The sequence below is a fragment of the Colius striatus genome, chromosome Z (genome assembly GCF_028858725.1).
Source record: "Colius striatus isolate bColStr4 chromosome Z, bColStr4.1.hap1, whole genome shotgun sequence".
Lineage (NCBI taxonomy): Eukaryota > Metazoa > Chordata > Aves > Coliiformes > Coliidae > Colius > Colius striatus.
Window position 1 is genome coordinate 4,001,139 of NC_084790.1, and position 27,462 is coordinate 4,028,600.

The window sequence follows — 27,462 nt, forward strand, 5'->3', positions numbered from 1 at the left end:
GGAAAACTCTTTAGGTATGTCGATGTAGTCTCTGGTTAGGAAATGAGCATGTCTCTGACATTACATCTGCAATTAGTTAAGAAGTCTCTTTTTTTGGTCTTCCTATTTCTTGCACAGTTCAAGTTTGCATGCAAATAATCCTGCAGGGTTTAGTTTGGAGGGGAAGATGGGTGTTATGAGGATCAGTTAATGTACCTGAGCTTGTGTTTGGGATGAAGTTAATGTAAAAGTGTTGTGCTGTGTTCTCCATGGGTACAATAACTGCCAAGTGCTGTTGTTTCCAGTGGTCTTGGGAAAATCTTGATTCCACTGGAATCAGTGGAAAAATTGCCATTGAAGACAATGGGGCAACGCTGCTGTCCATGATTTTCTGTGCTCAGGGAAAGAAGCATTCCCAGTGACTGACTGGGAGATGGGCACTGGCAAAAGTAGGTGCTTGAGACCTGGGTCAAAGAAGCCAAAATCTGAAATCAATTTGGTTGCATCTCTTCCTGACTGGTTTTGCAAAGATCACAAGAGTTGATCTCACACCATCATTTTCACTTGCTGTACTGGGATGAACATTTTGAATTATTAGACAATAATCTTGCTGGTTTTAGAAGGTTTTGAGAAAAATGTAATCCTTAGCTATGCACCAAGGATTTCATCCCAAAATGACACGTGCACTTTGAACGCCTGTGTCCTTTCAAACATTAAGTGGTGCTTAAGAGCAGCAAAGTGTGAGGGACCCTGCAAAATGTTTATTTGGTCCAGGTGCCTTCTTCAGGAAGCTGCTGAGACTGTATATGATGAAGGTGGCCATTCACTGGGGATATTAGATTGACTTTCTCTCCTTAATAGTACAAGGAGGACTGAAGGTGAAAGCTGTGGTGGAGTGAGGGAGGTTGCTGTACACTGCAAAACAACTCTGCTGCGAACATTCAGGGGTGAAGCTCTGGGGGACTACCTTAGGGCAGGGGCCAAGATTTAGTGTGTGGATTGCTTGTGCCTCTTTGGGCAGCTCAGAGACAAGGAAACAAGCTGCACTTGCTCCATGTGCTGTATGAGAAGGACTAAACAGCTGGGATTTCCAAAGGTGTCCCCATCACAGTACTGTTGCTTTGAAAACTGCAGCTGGCAGTATAAAGGCAATGTTCTGGTTTTCACTTCGGAGGCAAACAGGTAAGGTTATAATAATTCAAGATATTCCTCCTGTCCTGTATCCCCTTGGCTATAACTGTGTCCATGATAAGAAGGCTGTTATAATTTATTTGAAAAATGTCTGTTTTAGGTAGGTTAAAATACAGGTAGGCTATTCCTTTCCTTCTGTTAACTGGCCCACACCAGGATAAAGCAGTAATACAATTAGTAAAATGCCATAGCATTTTTTTGGCAACCTATTTGAATATTTTTGCTCACTTTGGCTATTGGTGTAGAACAGAGGATGGCTAAGGATTGGTTTCAAAAGCACATGAATTTTACTTCTGCTTTGTAAGTGTGCGTCGTGCATCGGCTGCAGCACGCGCAGGACAAGCGTCTTCTTTCCATGCTCCCTAGTCCGTGGAGATCTTTGAAGCTTGGGAAGAGTAACGTGTTCTGTAAGTGTTGTGTTTTTCTGAACTTAGGTAGAAATGTGGTCTTATTTGTACGGATTTGGGGATGGAAGCTTCCTAGGCTGTCTCCTCCTAGCACACTTAGGTGACACAGTGAAGGATCTGCCTTAAAATATTTCACTTGGGAAAGACCTGGGTTTAAATATTAAGAGACTGCTAAGGCTGTAAGAAGCTGCTAAAGCAGGTAGTGATGAGTGGATGTTGGAGGCTTGAAAGTGATACAAGGACTGAGATATTTCTCAACAGAAAAGGGGAACGTTACATTTTGTGTCGTTGTTCTTATCTCTTCAGAAGGGTTGTACTGCCCAGCAGCCTGGCGTGGACAGGAACTGACTGTTGAGCTCAACAAAATGTGTCTGAACAGGCATCCATCTCAGCATGAAGTAGATGAGCATCTGAGGGTCAGGTCCTGCTGGGCTGTCGTGTGCTTTGGGCAGCACTGTTCCCTGGCAAAGGACCCCGTAGCTGTGGTTTAGCAGGATGACTGCTTGGGGATGCTGCAGCATTCCAGTGCATCCTTAGTGGAGTGACCACACTTGGGGGACCTTCAGGGCAACAGCATGGCTTCTAAAACAAGACAGGTAACACAGGAATAGATGCAGAATTTTCTGATTTGAAGCAGTGGCACAGGGGCTTTAATTCTTCATTTCAAGACCTCCTGGCAACCCCTGGGGAAGGCAGAATTGCTGCAGTTTCCGAGTCATGCCTCTCCCCCTACCCTTCAGGCACCTTTTTTGCTTAGTCCCGGGGCTTTGACCAGTTCAGTGCTTTATCAGACAAACAGGGCAACTGCACAAGATTTCTGATGGCAATTAAAATAGAGTTCAAGTATCACAGAATAATGAGGATTTCATTGTCCTGCCCAAAGCTTAATTATTTGCACAGTTACAAAGGTTAGTGTAATTTAAGTGTCTTTGTTATTGTACACTTTATTAAGTGTAAAAGTCAAATCAATGCTAAAGAGAATTTTGTTCATGTGCTTTGTATATGTACTGATGTTTCCTCATCATTTTTTGCAGTATAAATTAGTCTGCTCGCTTCTCTGCACCTCGCTTTTCCTGGTATGATAAATGACACAAAGACAAATTAAGAGCCATAACTATGGAGTTCCTTGATCTGATTTATTTGTTTTAAAAGTAGAGATTTAGTAAAAATGTTGCGCTGTTTGTCATTCCATGACCATGACAAAAGGCAATGTGCTTATCTCTAATAAGAGACACTGAAAAGCTTGCATTCCTGCTAAATTTGCATGGATAGATAGGAGCTCTGATGTGATTTTAGGCTATCTTTCTAATAGCTTTCCAACTTGACTCCAATCAGGAGTAAAAACTTGGTTGGATTGTTATCTTTTTTTCCCCTCTCTGAGTTTCTTTTGTTGGAGGCATCAACCCATCACTCAGGTTTTGGATAGCCTCATCCTGTACCAGGCTACTTTACTGTAGAGTTTAATACAGCTTTATATTTTGACGTTGCAGAGACCACAAAAATGTTCCATACACAGATAATTATGGGGTAAATGTCACTAGTGGTTAACACCTCATGGCCACTGCCTGTGCATTTCTGTTATGTAACTGCCAGGAAGGAATTTTATGAGTACTGGAGCTATTATTTTATGTTGAAAGATGATTAATGATTTGCTGGTATGTGAAAAAAAGACAAAAAAAAGAGGGGAAAAAAGCTAGAGGAAAGACGGGAAGAAGGAAGCAGGTAGGTGTGGTGCTGTTAAGAAAATCGGCCCTCCCATCAGTGAAATGTCAAGGCAGCAAGGCATTAAGTAAAGACTTAACTGGACAGGTCATGTCTGTGCCTCCAGTTAAACTCACCAGCCTAAATTTGGGCATTGGAGTGGAAGCTGTAAATACTCACAGCTTAGATTTTCTTCAGAACAATCTGCTGAGTGCTCAGTGCTTTTGGAAATCAGGCCAAATTCTTTAAAAATGCCTGACATTTGATCCCTGTCAGAATTTCTCGCTGGGAGTTAGGCTTGCATTCCTGTGAAAGCCAGGTAGATCTTGTGGGGATGACAGGGTTCCCCCTTTGTGTTGGAAAAGGAATGTGTAAATGTCTTGTACGTTGTGGAAATTAGCCTCGTATAGAGTAACCACCACTCTGCTGTGCTCACAGGGTGCAAAATGAGATGTGAAAAGTGTAAGTTATTCTGTTCTAGAATTTTTTTTAAGTTAGAAAATGAGACTTAATCCCTTTTCTGGGCACATGGCAGTGCTCCAAATGCAAAGAAGTTGAGCAAGCAACCATAACAATTCTTTGTGATTTGTTTCTTTGAAAATACGGCTTTTCTAATTTTTCTTTCAATAAAGAAAAGGGGAATTTCTAAGATTACAATAGCTGTGTCTTGAATGGTTCTAAATATGAAGCAACTCCGACTGTTGTTCTGTCTTTTGCAGATTCAGAGGCAGGAATGGACCTAAGCAATTCTCAGGAACAGCCTTTGGGTGCAGGTACTGTGCTGTTCTTGTGATGTTCTTTCGCTCTTTCTTGAAATTTTAATCTTAAATGGAGAAAAACATGTGAATTACAGCATCCTGAGATTCACAAAGATAGGTATTAAGATAGGTATTAAAGGCAAAAAGTAAATTCTAGAATTGAAGTAAAACTCTGGCACTTCAGTATAAAACTGGAAAATTATACTAAAGGGAAAAAAAGACTATGGGAGGAAGGGAAATGTTTTCAGAAGAAAGTTGAAAGTTTTGATTAGGGAAGCAAAAATAATGTGATTTTTTTGCTTGACTGCATTTCTGAAAACATGAAAACAAACCTCTTGTGTGAGTTGGACAAGTGTTTTACTTTCTTAATAAACAAAAAAAACCCGCTTTTTTCAGATGCAGTGTAATGTTTAACTTGAGAATCATAGAATCATAGAATGGTAGGGGTTGGAAGGGACCTTTAGAGATCATCCAGTCCAACCCCCCTGCAGAAGCAGGGTCACCTAGATCAGGTCGCATAGGAACATCTCCAGGTGGGTCTTGAAGAGCTCCAAGGAAGGAGACTCCACAACCCCTCTGGGCAGCCTGTGCCAGGGCTCCCTCACCTGAACAGTGAAATAGTTTTTTCTTATATTTAAGTGGAACTTTTTGTGTTCCAACTTCATCCCATTACCCCAGAAAGATTGGATTTTTTACTCTCCAACCGTTAATAAGTTGAACAGTTTTAACGACAATGACACAACATTGCTGTGAGCTTCAAAAGTTCACAGGATTGTTGAAAGAAAACATTGATAGTTTTTAAAACAAAATACTGATCTCATATGTACAGAAAGATGCATGATACTGAGTTAGTCTGTATTATGGATTTTACGAAAGAGACTTTATCTGAAAAACTTCACCCAAATCGATGTCATTGTAGTTAAAAATCGGGCTTGATTTCAGAGCAAAGAGGCCTGGATTTATGGGACATACTGCTGCCACAGTGAGGGGCAGAAAACTTTCTGATAACGCTGATGTTTAAGAAGCTGTGTGTGAAATAAGCAGAGAAGTGCAACAAGGTTCAGAGAGGCTCCGATTAAACGTGCTTGAGCAGTTTCCTGGCTGGAGGCCAGGATGGTTATTATTTTGCCCAAATGAGCAAAGTAGAGCTGTGATTCCTTTTCTGTGCTCTGAAGAGCTGACTTGCTTACCTGTGAGCTGCAGTTATAATACATATGAGATACAGAGTTACATATGCTTGGGTTTATTCCTGTATTATTGTCATTTAGAGCAACTTCCAAAAGACTTAAATCAGAGCAAAACAATAAGACTTAATGAAAGGTACGTGCCCCTGCCTGAGAGCTTGTCTGTGACTTTGGGAATAATATCCATTCAACCAAACTGCAACAGGTGCAGCTCCAGGAAGAACACTGAGGGCACTGAGAGTAACACTGAGGGTCTGCAGATGCTTTGAGCTAATCACCTGGAAATGTTCTTGGAGCATAAATAGTTTAGGTTTGTTTGTTTGTTTGTTTTCAGAAGGACAGGAGGTTTTGACAGATTGTAACCTGAACAAATCCCAGGAAATGGAAAGTATGGACAATGAGGAAGATATGAAGGAACACAATCAGTCTAATGAAGAAGCAGGAGGTAATGTGGAGAATGAATTTTGAAATAATAATATTATATTGGGGTTTTATTCCTGATTATGCTATGAGAGTGATTAGAAAGTTTGTTCTGGATCATAATTTGTCTGTAAAAGGAATTCTGATACCATTACAATTTAGAGTATTTCACCCTGATCTGAAGGAGGAGCAACTGTTTTCTACAAGGGAACCTCACATGCGCTTTGTGAAATTTGAACTGCAAGATGAAAAAGCATGTGCATGGGATGAGCTCTTTTAATGTGTGTGGTGGCATACAAACTCTTCAAAGTAGCTTGTGTATGACAAATGCAGGTGTTACGGCTGCACTTTTAATTAATGTTGTTGAGCTATTCTGACACTTGAAAAATAACTTGGCAATTTGAAGTGTTTTTTTGAAAGGACGAGTTACCTCAAATTCATAGGGCAGCTCAGCCCTGTAGAATTTCAGGCTGTAGCAGCAATGCTGTGCTTTAAGCTGTGAGTGAACAGAAGGTTGGTCCGTTTACCATGTTTATTGTTTAATTTGAACAGCAAAGCTTTCCTACAGAACTCTGAAAGAAGACACAGGTATGAGTAAAATATTTAAACAATATGTACAATTTTTTATTTAGGAAGTCTACATAAAAAGCATATTTCTGGGGATCTTTGAAAACTAGTAGGCCTTCTTCACTTGGTTAAAAAAGCAGCTCCTGGACTCATCACTCTGACAGGCTCTCAGAGTTCAGGATTTGTACCTGTGTGTATGACATAGGGGCAGAGCCAAGAGACTTTTAGTTTCTTCCTTGACCTAGAAGCTCATCAACTGAAATCACAGCATTAATAAACATTCCTGCCAGTGAGCCGAGCCTGTTCATTTATGCCATCTCTCAACCACAAACAGTGAAAAATGTTGCCCGGTAGAGGATGTGGTATACATACACTGGGGAAGAGACATACAGTGTTTTACCAGTTTCATGTTGCCTCAAGTACTGCATATCCATGGCAGTACAGCATTGTCCAGACAAATTATGCCTGTGGCTTTGGTTAGTAGTTCTGAGGTAGTATTTACATATCACAGGACTTAAGTAAATCACCAAAGAATCGACTCTGTTTTGGTTGCCCGAGTAGCCTTGGGTGTTCCTTGTGACATAAAACTGATAACTTTATTTTGGACTAAAATTAAATGTTCAGGTGTTAAACTCTTATCGAAGTTTAATTCGTTGTTGCAGATTAAACTTAAATCTGTTTATTAACAAAGCACAAACCAACATAAAACCCTCAAGGGAGAGCTGCACTAGTCCATGAGGAGGGGGAATTAATCTCACTTAGGTATCTACAGCACCCATATCTAGAGCTGTACTGGTGTCTGACCTTTCTTGACAGTGGATGGAGAGAGCATGCAGGTTTTCTGACCAAATTTGGGTGTCTGGCTTAGGATGACATGCCTCACATCCCCAGAGGAGCTGCTGCTTAGCAGGACTCCATTTATACTTGGTGGAGAGTAGCTTAGTGTGGATGTCTGCGGTTTAGGAGCTAGCTTGAGCAGGTGAGTTCTGCTCTACTTACCCTAGAAAAAGAAGTTGAAGGTTTTTCTCCACAGAAAATGCAGCACTTGAGCCTTTTCCACATCCACGGCATCTGATCTCTCTTTCAGATCCCACAGCATACAAAATATTCACAGCCACATTTCAGCTATATATCCAGCCCTTATGCCATTATGCTTTGCTGGCATCCCTGCCCTTCACTCTTCCTGGTCAAGCTGTGGCTACTGGAAGCCAGGACAGGGTTTCTTTCAACAAACCCCTTCATACTGACCTTCCATGAAAACTTACTTCTAGCTTCCCACCTTCCAATGGAATCATGGCATTGAGCAAGTCTTTTTTTCCATTCCTTGACTGTCCTGTGCCCTTCAGCTTCAGTGCCATTTCTCAGGCACTTTCCATATGTTTAAGGCAGGTACAACTGAAATGCTTTTGAGACAACATTTCCATTCATATTGCTCTACTACACCATTCATTTTTTTATATTGCTGCTGTTGGCTTTGAAAGTTGTTCTGGAGTGCAAACACTGAAATTTTACATTGCAAAGATAAAGCTATAAATATCAATAAATCATTGTTTCACTCAGCTTTGTTCCCTTACCATAAGAGAGTTTATCCATTATAGACTAAGTACTCAGTACCACAGTGCTCTAGTCTTTGGTTCTCACTGTAGGAATAAAGACATGCTTGCTAGGAGGAAGCTGGTTTAAATGCACAAAAAAGATCATTATGAAATCTTAATGTGCAAGATCAAATATATTTGATCTTGGTACAAGATCAAATATATTTCTTGTGTTTACCTCATTGCTTCAGACACGGTTCTCTACAGTCATTCTGGTACCGGAAGCACAATAAATCTTCGATATTTAAGCACACTGTACTAGTACTCAAAGCTGTGTGACTATCAGTAGGTGCATTGGTGTTGGATACTAATATTCAGAAATAACCTTAGCTTTCATTTCATGCCTGCTGTAGAACAGTAGCATCTAGGTTGGTCACTAAACAGTCCTCGTGAGTCCATAACTATCTGTCTTCTAGATGAGTGGAGCCACATTCTGGCAGCTCTGCCTTGAAGTGGGTACTATCATTTGGGGATCACTACAGAATCACAGAATGGTAGGGCTTGGAAAATACCTCTAGGAATCGTCTAGTCCAATCCTCCTGCTAAAGCAGGAACACCTAGATCAGATCACACAGGAACATGACCAGGAGGGTTTTGAAAACCTCAAGAGAAGGAGCCTCCACACCCTCCCTGGGCAGCCTGTGCCAGGTCTCTCTCACCTTTACAGTATTTCCCTCATGTTTAAGTAGAACTTTTTGTGTTCCAGCTTTTGTCCGTTTACCCCTGGTAAAAAAATTAATACATAGTATTCTCCAGAATGACAGAATAGAAATACCATCCGTATGGGTGATGGCTCTTGGGAAGTGGGTTACATGCATACCTACATCTGAAAAGTCTGTCTGTTTAAAAGAGAAATCATGAAAAACTCTTGTGTGCCTCTCATAAATGCTAATTGTGGTATTCTCGTGATCTATGCCTTTTGTGAGTGAGCAGTTCCTCTTTAGTATCCCCACAATTTATCATTGATGATAGCCTGCATCACAGGAAATCCCTTTTTCTAATCCTGAACCCCTGCATGATCTGATCCATGCCCACAGCGTCTGTGCTGTCTGCCGAAGGCTATTGTAGGAACATGCGGCCACTGACTCAGAGTGAGATCCAGCAGTTGATAGTCTGCTTTCCACTGCCTTCATATGTCTGTAACGTGTTTTGCTTTGGTACAATTATGTCTGTTTTTTCCATGTTTCATTAAGCGTTCATAGTAAGTAGTAATCTAGTTATTTGGACTACACATTTTTTTTCTGTGCACCTTGCATGATTAATGGGTGATGCTGATCATGGGGACTTGTTCTGAGCCTTTGAGCAGAAGCTGGAGCCTGGTCAAATCTAGATGGTGTCTAACTCTAGTTTGGTGGAGCCTTTTCTGTTGGGTCTGCAGAAAGTGTCACTTTGATCTTTTCAAAAGGCTACAGAAGCTTCATAAAGGCACTAAATAAACTAGTTTCTTGGGCTGAAATGTCATAGTAGCTGGTGCTCTTCTGCTGTAAGAAAACCCACTTTTCCAGCAAACTTCCATATTTGTACTTCTCTGAACACATGCAAACACACTATCTGTGACATGTCTATTCTGGGTCAACTGGCAAAGGTGAGATGCGATTCAAGAGCAACTTGACCTGTCCCATTTAAGAGGGCTTCAGCTGTGATCATTGCCAAGCACAGAGTGAACAATCAGACAGAAGGCTATACTATGTTAATTTAAAGCTTGATGGAGAACAATTGCCTGAAAGGAATGGAAGCTGCATGCTGTGGTGCACATGGTGTGTACTTGCCTGCAACCATAAAAATATGCTGTTCCCATGATGCTTCCTGTATCTGGTCTGAAAAGAGACAAGCACCGAGACAGATAGGGGAGGAAGCACTTAATTTCCCTTGTTTCTTTATGCACCCCTGCCACTCATACCTTTGCTGGACACTGCTGAGGCATCCTTAATTTAAAAAGAGACATTTTGAAAGTGCCACGTTCTTTCCTATGGGAGTCACAGTCGAGCCCAAGTGTTTGTGTCTTGATTCCCTCATCTGGTGAGGCAGACAACTTTTGGGGTGTTATGAATGTTAGCTAGCTTTCATGGTTGTGAAATAAAAAGAAGTAGAAGCCACATTTGTGGTTTATGGATGCTAATTGCTGCTGCATTTAGGTGTGTGAAAAGGGGACGGTTAAAAGGCTGGAGTGAGACAGGAGAGGCTGCCAAGCCCTTGCCTGGGTGCATGCTGAGGCTCCAGGGGTGCTGCTCGCTCACGCACTTATCTGCTTGAAAAGGAAGTGCTGTTTTTTATCAGAATATTACATCTCCCAAGCCCAGATCGAGCCCTGCCGCTCATGGGACTCAAGGGTTATCTCGCAACATCAGCGGTGCTGTGCTGCAGAAGTTCACTTGACAGGGGATTTCTGTAAGTGTTAAAACCAGGCAAGGAGTCTGTGCTGCTTAACTGTGTCAGAGCTCTGCTCCGGTGGTTCTGCCTGAACTGAAAGTTGCACCTGAGTATTGTCAACCAAAGATCCTCCTGACTTAGCTTGATGGTGCTGTACTGTCAGCAACAGGAATACTGCCAAGCACCTTCAGTGACATCAACACCCTCAGTTGTGTCACCACAGCTGCTGAATGACTGACATCAGCTCGCGCTGTCCCGCACAAGGGATGGCCCTGAGCACCCAGGGCTGAGACACAAACTCCAATGTGCTGGTTGCCCTGAAATAATCGGAGGAGTGCAGCTATTTCTCATTCTCATGAACTCATCGTAGTCAGCAGAAAATAGAATTTGGTTTTATAAGATATTTGATAATAGATATTTGCTTTGTGAGTGTAAGCCATCAGACCAGAGGAGGGCTGGAAGGAGAGGGATGGGCAGCATTACTCCATAGAGTAGCTTAAAACTACGTTTCTTTTGCTTGTTCTACAATGTGTATCTCAGATTAATACAAAGTAATTCCTTGAAATTAACGGTGACAGACATGCTTTGACATTGAGATAAAATGTAATCCAGGGCAGATAAGTTGTGGTGTGTTCCCTCCCCACCTCCCCCAGCAGGAAATAAGTGAAGATGAAGGAAACGGCCCCAGGAACTCAAATTACATGTCATTGTAAAAAGTAATCCATTTTTATAAATACAGGTTGGTGGAAAGGAAATCAGTTAATTAAGATGACTCATGTTTTGCCCCCAAACTCTCATTTGGTGTCAAATGAGGGAGTTTGGGGCAGGTTTATGGCTGTTTGTGCTGCTGGAAAAGGTATCAGAAAGCACAAATAAATCCACAAGAGTCAAAACTTTGCTGAAATGCAGCAAACAGTTCCATGAGGGTTGGAACTGGTGAAGCTTGGTTTCCACTGGGCTCGTGTCTTGTGATTGAGTAACTTTTAATGGAATTATGCAAAATTTGCATCAGTTCTGGGTGCCATGATTTACTTCTGGTACCTGAGGCTAGTTTTGCCATACTCTCAACACTCTCTCCCATAATGCTGCATTCAAGTGCTCCACTTCTTGTACCTTGCACTGCTCTGCAGAAGCTGTTATGACCTTTCTTTAATTCAGAGCTCAGTTTCACGTATTCTTGTTGTACACTGTTGCTGCACCACAGTTGCCAAGGTTCCCCTCCTTCAGGAACATCAGCTCCAGGAGTGAGTTGGGGAGATGCTGATGCTCCTGGCCTTCTGCACAAGAGGTTGATCGATGCTCAGGGAAGTGTCACCCTGCAAGGCCACCCCTCTGCTGGTCAGGGTCGGGCTGGGTGTCTGACTCTGGACCTTACCAAGGGAACACGGACTGGAGACGTGTGCAGAAGAGCACACAAATATTTGACCAAAACCTGCTTGGTTTGGAGAGAATGGGCTTGTAATCTAAAATTTGAGTCTCAGAATCTACATTATTTACTAATTATTTTGTATAATTGAATCAAATCAATACAGTTAGTTTTGTGCAGACCAATGTTCAAGGATTTTGAAGCGACACCTCAGCCAAGCTCTAGAGGTGTTAAAATTCCATTGATATTTATCACAAACTTCCCCGTTCTTCATATTATTCTATTTCCTCTTCGTATTGTATTTTTCTAGTATCAAGTACAGGAGCATATTACATTGTAAGAAAGACTTCTGGGAGATGCATTAAGAAAGGCTAAATGGAACTACACATTCAGCTTCCCAGATATGAAGTTCATTTAAAGAAGCAGTTGACCAGAGACGCTCGTGCCTGAGTGGTCGTATTAGTAATAGGTCCCCTGATAGAGCTAATGAAGGCGATTATCTGAGTTTAACATGTGGCCTTTTTCAGTCTGACTGTTAGGTCCAGATGTTCTCTGATTAACTGTCTAATTGAAGTCTGATTTAACGGTTGTGATGGTATCTGGCTTTCTGGACTTTAGGAATTGTAATTTTAGAAATGGTTTCTGCGAGTGATGTTATCTTAACCGTAACAGAAGGGAAGAACTTGGACGGTTTCATCTTTTTTCTGTTTTGTTGTTTGGTTGGGTTTTTTTAAGAAGGAGACTTTAAAGATATTCATATTGGAAGGGACAATGTTAACAGGTGTCACAAATGACACAAAATCCACCTGAGACGGGCTTTGCACGGGGATATACATCTTATGTAAGAAAACCCCTTGTATTTAGATAAGATGCTTTAAGAACCAGTTATGTAATTCAAGTATGCTGGCTCACATGAGCTTGGAGATGATGTGTGTTTGATTTTGTGGTGGTAGTGTTGTAATTAATTGTACAACTAGATAAATTACACTGTGTTTTAATGCTAGAAAGACACTGGTGTTAATGAAGTAGAAAATACACATCCGAGTGCTTGGAAAATGATGCCTGGGGTTTATTTTTTTAGTTGGGTTTTTTTTTTCCCCTTTCCAATTCTCTGTGCTACATTTAAATTTGATTTGTTTCTATTTTTGTTTCAAGCCACAATAAAAACAAGGCAGCTCATTACCATAGAGCATGCACTCCACAAAGGGGAATTGTGAAAGTTTCTCTCCTATTTTTAGATGTGAAATTTCCACCAGGTGCATAGTGCACTGGTTCATTTAGGAATTACCACTTAAGCATGCTTTATGCAGTGTCTAAACAAAGTAGGTGCTTGGGTTTTTTGTACAAAGATGGATACTGAACAACAGTACTGAGAAAATACTGGAAGGCACAAAGATTCAATTAAAACCAATAGGTCCAAGTGATAATTTTCAGTAAGTAAAGGAAGTGAAATCTCTGGATTTCCAGGGCCTTGTAGAATGAAAGTGCTGAATGCAGTACTTGAGATTTTTAGTGACAAATAACCTGTTTTGGTCCGTAGTGACACAAAAAGGGCGCCTCAGCAGTGGGAACACCCAAGCGAGCGGGACAAGTCATGCTGGTGTACGCACCATATGAGGAAGCACATGTTAATGGCCACTACCTCTGTGTCACTGCTGTTGCCACTGCTGTCTAGTTGAAAGCTGATGCTGCTTCGAGGTGATTGCTTCTTCCTTTGTTGGCAAACAGTGATCTGATAAAAGCATCCCTGCTGTTGTAAAAAACGGAGCTTATCGCTGGGGTCAAGTGGAAGAAACAAAGCCAGGTTGGGCCAAAAAGCCTTGAACTCCTCTCCTGTCCCTTGAATTGATATCTACAGGGCTGCAGAAGACAGAGATGAAGAAAAATTGCCTGATCTCTGACTGTGTTGCCTCTGTTATTAACAAAAACAAATGTTGTTGTTGTGTCACTTCACATTTTACAATCCCCCATTACTTACAGTCTCCAGGTTTTTGTATGTTTATGTATGTCATGTGTAATTGTTTTCTTCTTGTTGTTTAAGAAAAAGTCTTAGGTATAGCATTGATTTAAAAAAACAAACTGAACAAATGACTTTTTTCCTCAGTTTATGGTTTCCTGCAAACCTCCCTTTCTTCACTAAGGAGTATGGATGTTTTTTAGTTCATGACCTGTCTTCCCCTACAGTGCATTAATTCCATTGTAGAGGTATTTTCTCATAAACATGCAGGATTCTGCCTTTAACTTGGAAAATCTACTGACTTTCTCTGTTCTGTTTCACGTAAAGGAATCTTGCGTTGTGGGAGGGGACCAATTCTAGTATGCATGCCCTAGGTTTTGGGTTGAGGCTGCTTTTTCTAGGGAGAATTGTGGAGATCTCAGTGATGAATCATCACTTAATACCTGTCAAGTCCAGGTAGTCACAGGAATCCTGCAATGTGCACACATATTGACTCCTTTCTTGTTCTTTGGCATCTGAATCCTATTAACAGCTGTCAAAACCTGGTAAACTATTTATATGCTTTCACAATTTGTTTAATTGGATAGTTAGGAAATGGCATACAAGAAAAGCTTTTCTTTTTTCTTTTTTTTTTCTTTAGTCTGGCTGAACATCTGTAGCATTAGGGGCTCATTATCTCTGAATTGGCATAGCAAATCAGCAGCATCATTAAAACGCCACATTAAGATGATTAAGTTTCTTTGTTACCCAGTTGACTTTTTGCATGTGCTGAGGATTTCATGATTATGACCCCACTCCTTGTAAAACACTTGAGCAACATCACCCTTTTGTGCCATTGTCTTTAATAGCTTCTGGCTTTTATTCTTTGTGCTTTTCTTAACACTACCGAGAAACTTTGCTTAACAACAGTACAAAACTTACGTTCTTTTCTTTCTATTTGATGCTAAGGTCTTCGATTAAATATAGCAACTGGGGGCTTTTCCTCCTGAGACTTCCTCTTGGAGAGAAGAGCTAAGATAGCACTCAACTTGTCCTAATTGTTTGCTACCATTTTATTCGTGCCTTTTCTAGAACAGCTACGAGCACCGTTTGTGTGGTGACTCAGTCTGAAGTTACCACCACAGCTTTATTTTGGATTTTTTCCAGAACCCATTGTTTTTACAGTGTTTCAGGTGAAACAAAAATATTACTCTGGAGTACGTCTTTCATCTTGTAATCATCTCCCCAGGAAATGAAACCATGTGCATCAGCCTTAACGCATCACACGGGTACTTTGTTGTGTAAAATCGACAACACTTTTTTTCTGCAGTGTATATTACCTTCATGAACTGCCTCAAGAAAAAATAGTTACCTGAGCTGGACACCATGCATGGGGTTTTATTTTTTCCCTCTTAAAGCCCTTTAACGTTTCTAAGCACAGAAGAGATGGTAGCACTTCTTTTTTCAGCTTTGTTAGTCTTGTTGGGGATAATTGTGGCTTTCATCAGTTAAATTTCCCTTTTCTACTTGAAGTTACATCTGCCTTCCTTTTGGGTAAAGCCTGGAGACTCCCTAATCTCATTAAAATATATTGATACGATTCTTAAGTGACAGCTACAAATCTTTCCACTCAGATGCCAATTTCCTGATCTCAGTGTTCCCTGTGTGCGCAGAGCAAAAATTGAGGCTGAACAAGGACTCTGGTTGCGTCAAACCACTGCAACTACTTTGTTAACTTCAGGTTGACCTGCCCTAAGACATCTTTTCCTCAGCCTGCTTTGTACCAAAGCTTTCTTCTGTGTTGCTGTCAGGAAGGCAGAGTAGACTTTGAGCGATAACAGATGTGTGTTAGGACAGAAAAAAATCCAAACCTCCTAACACATATTTGGTTAAAAAAAAAAGGCCTCTTCTGTAGTGCCTTCTGCTGTCTGTTGTTCTCAGGCATCAGAAGGTGAACTTTTCCATTGAGGTTCTTCAGATGCCTACATGCGAACCAAAGAGAACCTGAGCTTTGGTGGGACATCACTGGCAGCTGGAGTGGAAGGACGGTTTGTTGGTGGGAGGCAGTGGCGGAAAATCCTCGATCAGAATTTGTGTGCATCCTTCTTTCTTAGTGGAGGAAAACACAAACAGCATGCAGTATGGAAAGTGCACAGGTAATTCTTTTCCACCATGGAAATGTAGGATGGCTTGCCCAGTTTGTGCCAGTCAGCAAGTGTTTGCCATGGGGAACTCAAACCAATGTTTGTGCTGCACTCCGTGAACACCAGGAAACTCCATTAAAGACTGAAAAGCTGTGAACCATGAGAACTTGTGGTGAGGAACAGTAGAAAAACAGTAGTCTCGTCTCAGTGGAGGGTTACTAGTCCTCCACTGCTCAGCCATTGCATTTGATGCAGACAAAAGGTGAGACGTTAAGTAGAAAGTGGGAATTGAAATTGTGTCTGAAAGTACCAACAAGGTGCAGCTGCAATGTGTACTTCCTTTTACCATGCTGTGCAGAATGTAGCACATTATTTTGGAACTGCCCTCTTCTGAGAGGGAAAAAACCCAGCCAACCAACCAACAAAACCTTTTTTTTCCTTTTTTTTTTTTTTTTGAACAGAGATTCTGTTGAAAGCTGCTTTCAGCAACTGGTAATATTTTTTCTGATGGAAATGCATGCATAAACTAATTTTGAAGGAATCTTGATAGCAGGGTCACCCTTGCACCCTCAGACATGAAACTGGCAGCAGAAGGTCCCTTCAGGGAAAACTCTGTTTCAGTGGGAGTAGGAATCCCCAGGATGTGAATCAGAGCACCAGCAGTCCCACAGGAAGATATGTGTCCTTTTTAATTTGAGTCTTTCCGTACTTTCAGTTGTCTTTCTGTATTTTCTCTGCAGAAGTTGCAGAAATAAATGACAAATCCAGACCTCCCCGTGACCCCCTGAGCAAACACCCAAAATGGGTAAGCTTCTCTGGGACCAGGGCTGTCAGTCCCAATACCAAACTCTAAAACCCATTGAGGATAGGAGGCTAAAACCCCACAATGTGGGGAAACAGACCATCTTTCTGTGGATATCATCATCCAGGGAGACCACCAAGAGAACTCTCAATTTTCCACACTACTGTGGATTCTTGTATGGGATAAGGAAATTCTCACCCACCTGCTTCTTCCACCTCACTTCAACCCAAAGTAAGATAGATTGGCTGGGCTGAGTGCAAGCACTTGGGATAGAGAAGGGCTTTTATTACTAAAATACAGTTGAACATTTTGATTTCATGAAAACATTGGTTGCCAGATCTTTATTTTTCAGCGCTGCTTTTATGTTGCCACCTCATTTTTGCTGTCACCCATTGTTTCTTCTCGGCATTTGATGTGGTTTATTACTCAGAAGCAGAGCTAATACATATTCAGCAGTCCATGTTCTGTACTTTGGAGAAAGGACAAGTGAATCAGTGCTGTATTTAACTGTCTAACCCTCAGTTTGAGCGAGGAGCAGGTGGCAATGAAAACAATACTTTCAAACAGGAAACTATGTCTTTTACCTCTTAATGCTTTTCTTCACTTGGCAGCTTGAGGCATAACTCAGGTTTCAGCCATAGCCTAGCTCTTGTCTGGATGAAGAAGACAGCTTTAAGCAGAAAGAAACTGTCATGTCCATCAGCAAGGACTTCCATGCAAGTGCTGGTAATGCTAGAGTTAATAGCAGAAAGGCAATGCAGCAACACATAAGTTCATTTAAATCATCAACTGTTTACATAGTGTGACCAATTTGCTTATATTCTTAAGTGGGAGCATTATTGTTAGTAAATTATTAGCTACTTGTTACCTTCTCCTCTGACTGTGAAATGCTATTTATTTAAGGCAATGTCTTTACTTTCCTCTGAACGTGGCTGCAGGTCCAGGGACCTCCACAAAGGCTGTGAATGCTGAACTTCGGGAGTCTTTGGGTACTGACAATGTGACTTTGGACAAAGCTTTTAACATTTCTAGGATACAGTTACAGGAAATCTTTACCCTCCCTCTGCTACTTTTACTCACATAGTAACCTTATGATACAGGTATCGAGATTGCCAGATGCTCCTCATGCATTTGAGATCTTTGGATAAAAATCACAACTTGCAAATGAAAATTAGCATTATTGATTAGGCTGAACTGCAGAGAATCTATGCCATGGGAGTGCTGGAAGTCTTATACTGGATCAAACATATGTTTTAGGTGGGTTTCAAGCACCAGCAGTCCCACAGGAAGACATAAGTGTTCTTTTTAATTTGGGTCATTCTGTATTTTCAGTTCACAGAAGCAGCCCAAGGCACTAATTTCTACAGGCTAATTGTGAGTTGTGGGAATAAGTCTTCTCCTTTGAATCCTGAATATTACCTTGTAATGGCAGGATAAGTTGTTACTGTATTATACTTTTATAACCTGTAGAAGGAAACTATCCATCAAATGTAATTAACAAGCAGATCAATATTTAAAAAGTTATCTCACTGTGAGTATCTTAGTGATATGTGACTCGTGAGGATTCATGTCACAACTGCTTTTCTTCATCTTTGGGTGTTTCAGTAAAACTTTCAGGAAGATCACTAATGGAACTTTGTGTAATTTTTGGTGAGTTTGGTTTTTTTTTCAGAAGATAAAAGTTGTGCCCAAAATGAGCATTTTTTTTTTCACTTTTGTGCTTTGTTTTACCTGCAGATGATGTGGTTAAAGTGAAAGGTGAATACATTGAAAGAGAGGAGAGTGCTTTAAATTCAGAGCCTGTGGAAACCCCAGAAGAATCTGAAATGCCTTACACCTATCCCAGAGAATATAACGAATACGAAAGCATTAAACTGGAAAGACATCCTGGTTCATATGACAACGTCAGGCCAGCTAGTGGAAAAATGAACTGTGATGTCTGTGGATTAGCCTGCATTAGCCTCAATGTCTTGATGGTTCATAAGCGTAGCCACACTGGTAAATATTCCTATGTTATTCTTGTCAGTGCTGAATAAGGATAATAACTTGTGACCTAGACTACTCCTTTTTAAAAAAGGGCACCATAATCAGGATTTCTGTGTTCTGTTGTTGACTCCACGTGTGATCCCTGGCAAGTTGCTCCCTTTTCTGTGCCTCACTTTACCCACATTGCTGCCTATCGGGATTGAATGTTAGTAAAAAACATGTTTGTCAGGCATTTAAGAATTCTGGATGAAAGGCACTATATCATTTAAGTATTTCGGCCACAAAACACAAGCTAGATTGGTTTTGTGCTGCCATCTTCTCTCTATGTATGTATTTCTCTCTGTGCTATCCTTTGGCAACAAACCAATGAGCGTCTTAGCTTTCGACCTGCCTTAACATAAGACTTTATTTTTTTGCTAAAAGTTGCTAGCTCATTGGAATCAGCCTCCTCCAGAACACTTATTTCCATGGAAAAACTGTGCAGTGATTTCCATAGTTGTGCATGTGTTACAAGAAGCTCTGACACCAGGGCTGCGTGTAACTCCCACTGAAGTCAACGGAAGGGCTGCCTGTGCTTCTATAGAAAGACATTGATCCAGTATCTCATTCTTTCCTCTTCCTAAAAGGCATGGGCACGAGGATAGCATGATACCCATGTAACCATTAAATGTCCTTTTTTGTATGTCATTTTAAGGTGAACGGCCATTCCAGTGTAATCAGTGCGGAGCTTCCTTTACTCAGAAGGGTAACCTCCTCCGCCACATTAAACTACATACAGGGGAAAAACCTTTTAAATGTCATCTTTGCAGTTATGCCTGCCAAAGGAGGGATGCGCTAACAGGTCACTTAAGGACACATTCTGGTAAGTGACTTCAAAGACACTTCACGTGTTTTAGATGTGTGTCACTAGGACACTAGGCGTGGAAGACAGTCAGCAAAGTTCGCTCAGCCGGTCTAGTTGTGAAGAATTGATAGAGAGCAGTGACTACTCACTCTGCCTGCCATGCTGTCTCTTGGTGCAGAAGGAGGGCACAGGGAAACCCACCGTCACAGATGTGTGCTCTCAGAAACTGCCAGCCTCTGTACCTGCTTGTACAAACCAGCTCCTTGTATTTTCCAGTGAGCAAAGCCAGCAGGCTCTGAATTCAAGCAGTAGTGTGCTTTGCTGGGACTTCCTTCCATTCCTGCCCTGAGCTGTTGGGACAACTGGAGGAGCAGAATCTAGGGCAGGGTGATAGTATTGCCGGTTAACACCTCATTGTTGCATAGTGCCTTTCATCTGAATGTCTTAACATGCTCAACAAACACCAGTTGTTTTCTGGTGGCTTTTCTCAAGACTGTTAGGGTGTTCATCCCTTTTACAGATGGGAGAAATGGAGGCACAGAGCTGAGGTGACTTGAAAAAGAAGCCAGGTATAAATTGATTAATCTTAGTTCCCTCAGTTCTGCAAGAGCCAGGGTGTGCTCAGTCTTTGATTTGTGTATATCCTGTGTTACACAGGAGCCTAGAAAGAAAACATTTATTCTAAATGATAGATGTTATCTCTGCACTGCACTTTACAGGGAAAAAAAAAAGTTCAACCTCACAAAGAATCAAAGTTTAAAATGAGATTATCTGACGTGGATAAAAGAGATTCTGATTTAATTGAGACCCAGCACAGGGGTGGTGGCTGTCCCCCACCAGCACAATGCTGAGAACATCACAGCTTCACACACATCATGTGGTTATTGTGACTGAAGTTTTGAAGAGCCGGCTTGTTAAGCAGTACAAAGAAAATCTCAAGTGAATCACACAAATAAGCAAACAATTGCATTAGCAGCAAGGAGTGTAGCCTTTTTGCACAGTACACAATGCAAGGCCAGTTATATTTGTGCTGTACAAGGATGGTATTTTGTCTTGAGTGTCTTAGAGGATGTCTGCCCCCCAAAACAGTAATGAGATGAATTTAGGAAATGCTTCCAGACCGTGTGTGTGAGACAGTGGGAAAGGCCGTGTGGGTATCTTGAGTTTCAAACAGGTTTCCTTTAGTTTAAATGAATTTGGAACATAATTTGCTTTACAGTAAATGCCTTCTGAAATTAAAGGAACCTCACATACGGTTTTGGTTTAGTTTAACTTCATCAGTTTCATTAAAGCCTTGAAAAATTCTGTACACACAAGGCTTAGGTCAGGCAGTTAGGACAGTTGCTGACCCAGTTTAGCAGCAGTATGGGTGGCCTTCTCTGGGGAAGTTACACCCAGAGAGTTGTCAGCTAGAGCAGGGCTCTAGGGACCTGGGAGCAGTGTTTAAGTGCAAAGCCTCTTCTTCTCTGGTGCTGAGCTTGGTGGATGCAGATGAACTCTGTGTGACTAGTGGGTTTCACCCTCAAGTCACCCTAACTTCACAACAACTCCAGTGTTTGTAAACATAACAGGAATTTAAAGCATTCTCCATGAGATGAATGTATGCTGTTAGCAACTATATACTTGAATGTCAGTGCTCTAGTAGTCTCTTGTGGTCAATTTATACTGTGCTCTTATTTTTCTAGTGGAGAAGCCATACAAGTGTGAGTTTTGTGGAAGGAGCTACAAGCAAAGGAGCTCGTTAGAAGAGCACAAGGAGCGGTGCCGTACTTACTTGCAGAACGCTGGCATGTGCGAGGCTGGTGAGTTTATGTCATATTATGGAGGTGTGGGGTTTTTTTTTTGGTACATTACAGTGCTTAAAAAAAGGCATCTGGTGAGCTGTTAAGTCACAGCCTGAGAACAGTTTTTACTACGATCATTTTCAGAAACCTAAGGGACTGTAACGTGATAAAAGGGTCTGGTTTAATGCATCCCTTGGGCAACTAGCTAAAGAGTGCTTTTATTTTGATCACTTTTTAATTTCACAGTTACTTTGAATAAAACATCTGAAATACCTCATATGCAGGATTTCTGTAGGTGACACAGTAAGTTAGGTTCTTCCTATGTTAATGCTGTTATGTGGCTTATCTTATTGAAGAGTGGATGCCCATAGTTGCGGACAACAGTTCTTCACATGTCTTAGTTTGTTTGGTGCTTCCTTTTCTTTAGAATAAGAACTGTTGGCCAGAATCAGTTAGAATTAGTGGCATACATCTAAGGCATGGAAAGGGAGTGGCATCCCAAAGATACCCAGTAGATCAGCCGAGGAGCTAGTGAGAGTTGAGGGACTTCTCTAAGTACAGGGCTGTATTTGAAAGAGGCTGAAGGTAAAATGTGTCAAAACACAGTTGTTCTCGTTTTCCTTTTCGCAGTCTCGGTGCTGCAGTTTTAAACATACTTTGGTGAAAACATAACTGTCATAATCTGTGAGTCTGCTTCACCTGAATTTAAGTCACACAGTATGCCAGTAAGTCAGGAAAGAATTACTGCTGCCATTCAGAATCTGGGAGTGGTTGTGACCTCCCAAAGGATTATACAACGAGTCTGTAGCAAAGCTCAGGCTACAGTCTCAGAATTTAGGTTCTCATTCTTTCTCTATACAGCCTTAAAAAAAACAACCAAGCAATAACTTTATAGAGCTTCCAAGTTTTGCTTGTGTATTCCAAGTTGGCTTTTCAGGGAAAGGCGAAAATGAGTTTTCAGAGATGAAAACAAAAATGTAACGTTGCGCTTGGAGAGGTGACAATGTTAACTGAGGCCCTTTAATAGTTCTTTAGCAATACAACTGTGATGCGGAGGTTCTACAGGCATCATCACAAGCCAGGCCTGCAAATAAAAGAGCTGAATACCTGTTGTTACATGATGACAACTGTGTAAGAGAGTCCTTAGTCTGTTGTGCAGTGTGCAGGCTGAGGTACCAAGCTTTATGACACATGCACACACAAAAGCTGCCATAAAGACACTGCAGTTTAACACAGAATTTTCTAGATTTCTGTGGGCTACGTTCTTTTCAGGAAATACCACATTTTTTTTAGAGCATTGCTAAAATAAATGATTATCAGAATGTCAGCAAGTTTTGTTTTTCATGAGAACCCTTACATACTGTAACTGTGGTTTTGTGTTACAGTACACACTGTCATGATGGCAATCACTCTGAGATGTCCACCAAGTGAAATGGAAAATGTATACCTACTATAGATTCCTGCTTCTTCATGATTCTCACAGTATATATTCGTTTCAGAATAGCAACATTTCACTTGTCCAGAATCTGCTGTATAGTACAGTGGTACAGCCTGCCTTCAGCTGGTCACGGAGGAAACGTGTGACACAATGTAGCTGTGCCCTGTGTCTTTCAGACTTTCACACTTTTGAAAACACTGCAGTGTGTTTACTGGAGTAGTAAACTTTATGAAAAACAGAAGCTCTGGCCTTGCTGAGGCACTTCCATTCAACAGTCTGGGATCAGCACAATGTTAGCTGAAAGAGCAGGAAGGCTGGAGAGAAGTTCAGGAGGTCACGTAGTGCATTTAGTTTGGTTTTTACCCCCAAGTGCAGCATTTTGCATTTGTGTTTAGTGATCACTGTTTTTTTTTTTTACTTATGACCATTTTCCTACTGGCCTGCATCGCTTCGAATTCTGGCACTTTCCTGAAGTCCTTGCAGCCTCCTCATCCAGAGCCACCTTTAAACACAAGTGTGCTCTGAGTGCCATCATCCAATAATTAATCACAATACTGAAAAGCATGAGGACTGGAGTAACCATTCTAGTTGCTTTTTAGTACAAGGTTTGCCTGTTCCAAATGCATCAGCAAGGAAATATTTCTGAAATAAAAGGGGTTTTATGTAACAGTACTAAAGCATCGCACAGCCCCTGATAACAATCTCTGGTCACATTGTTCTCACTGCATGATAACCCACCTCTCTGTAGCACTCTCCATTGTTTAGTGACCACATAGAGATGCTACAGGAAGCAATGCCTCTAATTTGAGCTCTGCTTTGTACTTCGGGGTTTTGTGAAGGATGCCCGCATGTTTTAAAAATTATAGTCACATTTATGGTGTGACAGAAACCACACTATGGAAACAATTCAGCACAGGCTAAGTGATGGTGTGGTCATGCTCTGGGCTGGAAGGAGAGCATCCGCTCTCTGTAACTCTACAGAATCACAGAATCTCAAGGGCTGGAAGAGACCTCAAAAGCTCATCCAGTCCAACCCCCTTGCCAGAGCAAGACTACCTAGATTGGGTCACGCAGGAGCTTATCCAGGTGGGTTTTGAAGTGTTTTAGAAGCATTAGGTCACAACCCAAATGCACTCACCACTGAGGTAGGGGACAGTACTCAAAAGCACCGCAAGGGCACCTCGGGGGGGTGACCAAGGAAGGCCACAGCCAGTCACTAGTGCTGGATGAGTAGGAGATGGGGACCTAAGTTTAAAAATGGTCAGGACATTGGTGCTAAACCCCATCCTACTGCTGTGTAAAACACCACGGTGGAAGCTTGACTTCCCCTGTAATTCCAGAGGCAAATCCCAGAGCACTGATCAGACCAGAACAAGAGGCAAGATGGTGATTTATTTGGTCTGCAAAGTTTTTCTCAGCAGCCTTAGAGTTTTTGTTGTTTCCTGGTTGTGCAACTAACCCATCAGAAGTATTTCACTTGCCAAACATTTCAAGATCACAGGCTGAAGTAGGTTAATTCCTTTGGAAGTCTAGATTTTCTTTATAACTATCATTTTTCCCTCAGTGTAACTTAGAGCAGAGCACTTGGCTGTTTCTTTCAGTCCAGTCAGAAATTTATTTTTAGGTGCATGTTGTGGATCATTTATTTTTAGGTACATGTTATAATTAGTTCTTTAAATTAATGTCACAATGTGCAGTGGAATCATCCAGTGGGTAAAGTAACTGAAGAGAGAGACAGGGCACGAGTATTCCTCTCTGAGAAGTCTGTAGAGAATGTTAAGTGATTTAAAAAGATGTTTCCTAAATACTAGATGTTATTCTTAGGTTCTTTAATAAGTGGTCCAGAAGAAAGAGGTGGGTGAGATAATTTAAAGTTAGCTTTTATGTAGAGAGAGCAGTGTTGTGGTAGAGAACCAGCGCAACCACCCGTGTCTCAATGTCAGCACATAGTGTTTCTTGAAGGCTGGTTTATGAAGACATTATCAAAAAAGCCTTTTGTGGCCTGTACATAGAGGTATTTTTTTCCTTTAGGATGAAATGACTATTAGCAAGGGGTAGAAGATCGTAATGTGAAAGAAAAGACCCTCAGTATTAAAATAAAATGGCAGTCAGACATCAAGCTGGAAGATTGATACCTACAGATGTTCCAGAGCATATTCTGTAGGTCAACAGCGGCTGGCTCTTCAGCAGTCTCCTCTGAGTACAAACTATTGTTACCTCTCCAGGAAGCTGCTCATTTGCCCTCTTGACACTAATTTAATGGAGTTCCCATGGTGGCAAATAAATAACAGTGAGGGAGACAAGTGGTTGCTGATACGCCTCGTGTCGCTTCCCCTGTGTTTCCAGGGCTGGCTAAGAGGGCTTAGGAAAATATCTGTCCTTGAGTTCTGCCAAAAGGCAGAGAAAAAGATCCTGAAAATGTGAAATTAAAAAGGTAACGGGACAGGGGTACAACTCATGAAGTTAAAGACTGAGGAAAAGGGGAACTAAGGCAACAAGAAAAGTAAAATAAAAAAATAGTAGAGGCCAGGGAGCTGCTCCTGTGACATGGATCAGTTGTATTTTCTTTCTTTTTCTCTTTACAGCTTAAGTCTTTGAATATACAGCACTGTTTGTGTTATCTTGTCCAGGTTAGTTGTGGGTTGTTGGGGTTTTAAATATTTTAATTACTGCTACCCAGGAGTTGTGCAAGGATCCTATCAAGGTTGCAAGCCCTCTGGGTTGGGGATAGTTCAAACCTTGACCTAGAGTTATGTCAAGAGGATATAAAGAGCTCAGGAAGCACAGTCCAGTTTTTAGAGCATGAGAGTTTAACAGAAGTTCTGAAATGAAAAATCCCGTCATGTTATGCTCAAGAATTAACTGGAGGTTCTGGCCAGAATCCAAACAGATGATGATGTCCTCCCTGCCTAACTTTCCCGTAGACTTTCAACATAATCTGATGTTTTGTCACTCTTTATTGTAAACTGTTAGGCAATGTCTTGCTGTTCTGTGCTGGAAGCAGGTGCATTTGAGCAATCAGTAACTACATTTATGTGAGTCTATATATACTAATTTGGAATAAAAACCAGCCTAGAAAAGCCATGTGTTATTGCCTTTAAGACTGTGGATCTGGTTATCAGGTATATCACAGCATTGCAGCCTGGTGAAACAGCACTGGAGTAGTTGCTGAGGTGAACCTCACTGTCCCATCCACCCTGAGTCATACTCGTAGCAGGTATTTGTGGCATTGAGTGATTCTGAGGCGCCTCACATTTTCAGGCTGCTGAACAAACAGTAACAAATAGTTCTGGCTGAGGTTTGGTGAGTCATGGTTGGTGCTGACTGAAACTCCTATGGTATCAATAACTGCAATAATAAACAAGTAAGGAGTGACTGACACCGGCATGCGTAGGGAAATGCTGCACACTAAGCTATGGAAGGATGATGCTGCATTTTTTTCACCTGCTGTATTAGCAAACTGCAGTTTAAGTCCAGTGCTCAATAAAACTGCATTTGGCAAGGCCAAAGTGATACCAGAATGCTTCATCATTAGCCTCTAGCACTACTTCTCTCTTAGGCATCTTATGTTTCCTGTTTTAGGTACATTAGTGCAATGGTACAATAACACAGGAGACTGGATTCTGGCATGGTGAAAGCAAATAACCCTTCCGTGTCTTCATTTTACTTGGAGGCCAACTCATGAGCAGTCTCTTAAAATGCATCTAGTTTGCACCCCTGTGGTCCCTAACACTGAAACTCTCAGTGCCACATTTTAATACACAAGCCCCACTACTGATACTTGTTCTTCAGGCAAGAGCGAATTTTTGGGGGGAGTAAGCCACAGCAGTTATATTCAGTATTAGCCACAGCAGTTATATTCAGTATTAGTCTGGCAGTAGTGATATGAGGTGGCAGTCCTTCAATGTGGCTGATCCAGCTTGAAAGCCTGTGCAGCCTCAGCGAGGTGAGAGCCCACAGCCATTTCCGTGAAACAGCGGGTTAGCACGGACAGGGGAGAGCTCTGGAGAGTGCTGAGATCCTCTAAACAGCTAGTGGCCTGGTCTCAAGGGAGTGGCTGTAGGGCATATGTACTTTTCCTGGAGTTAGAAATTCTGGAGGTCATAACGAGCTTTAAAACACCTAATGCTAATGACAAAAACATTCTTCGTTAGTTTTAGCTGTAGCATTTTGGGGGAATGAAGCGATAATGACACATGGGGAAAAAAAATGAGTTAGAAGTGAATCTTGCAAGGCAGTATTTTAAGGAGACACTTCTGTATTTCATGTAAGTTTCTCAGTAATTAGTTCAGAAGACATGATGTCTGACTGACCTCTAAAACAAGGTGGCAAGAGAGCCTGGTGTCTTACACTGGAGACTGGAAGTCTGCAGGTGTCACACGGTCTTACTCAGAATCAAAAAGACAGGTTAGCAGACGTTCTGTCTCCCTCAACGTTTTGTAACCAGCCCTTCCAGCCAGTTTTATTTTACACTTCCTCTTGCTAATGAAGATACGGGGTTTGTATGGTTTGTACTCTCCTTGCATGAGCTCAGGACTGCAAGATCAGTGTTTGTTTCTGTGCTTAGTTCTACTGACTGCAGCTAGTGCCCAAGATGCAAAGAGCAAAGAGAAGGACAGAAAAGGCAAAACAAGTTTACAGCAGCTCTTCAAACTGTTTCCTCCCAATTATAGTGGCAAGCTCTGGAGATTAAACCATTAATCTCGTCTTCTTTTGGGTTTTTTTTAATCTTTTTTTATTCCTTTTCACCTACATGTTGTGTTTTTTGTTATTTTCCTTTTCACGTTTTCAAACTAGCAAGCGTGGAGGCAAGGCACATCAAGGCAGAGATGGGGAGTGAAAGAGCCCTTGTGCTGGACAGGCTAGCAAGCAACGTGGCAAAGCGAAAAAGCTCAATGCCTCAGAAATTTATTGGTAAGAACAAAAACCCTTTTCATCTGCAACAGCTAAATATGTGCAAGTCGGTAACCTATAGTACAATGCCTCTGCT

The 27,462-nt window shown here is 41.5% G+C and overlaps 1 protein-coding gene across 1 annotated transcript in view; it reads left to right on the forward strand.

The window, feature by feature from the left end:
- IKZF3 (IKAROS family zinc finger 3) overlaps nt 1–27,462 on the forward strand; it is a 34,355-nt gene that overhangs the window by 906 nt on the left and 5,987 nt on the right. The window contains exons 2-7 of the mRNA XM_062017904.1: nt 3,998–4,051; nt 5,555–5,665; nt 18,158–18,418; nt 19,101–19,268; nt 20,936–21,052; nt 27,270–27,386. Coding sequence (XP_061873888.1) covers nt 3,998–4,051; nt 5,555–5,665; nt 18,158–18,418; nt 19,101–19,268; nt 20,936–21,052; nt 27,270–27,386 — 828 coding nt within the window. The remainder of the gene's footprint in view (nt 1–3,997; nt 4,052–5,554; nt 5,666–18,157; nt 18,419–19,100; nt 19,269–20,935; nt 21,053–27,269; nt 27,387–27,462) is intronic.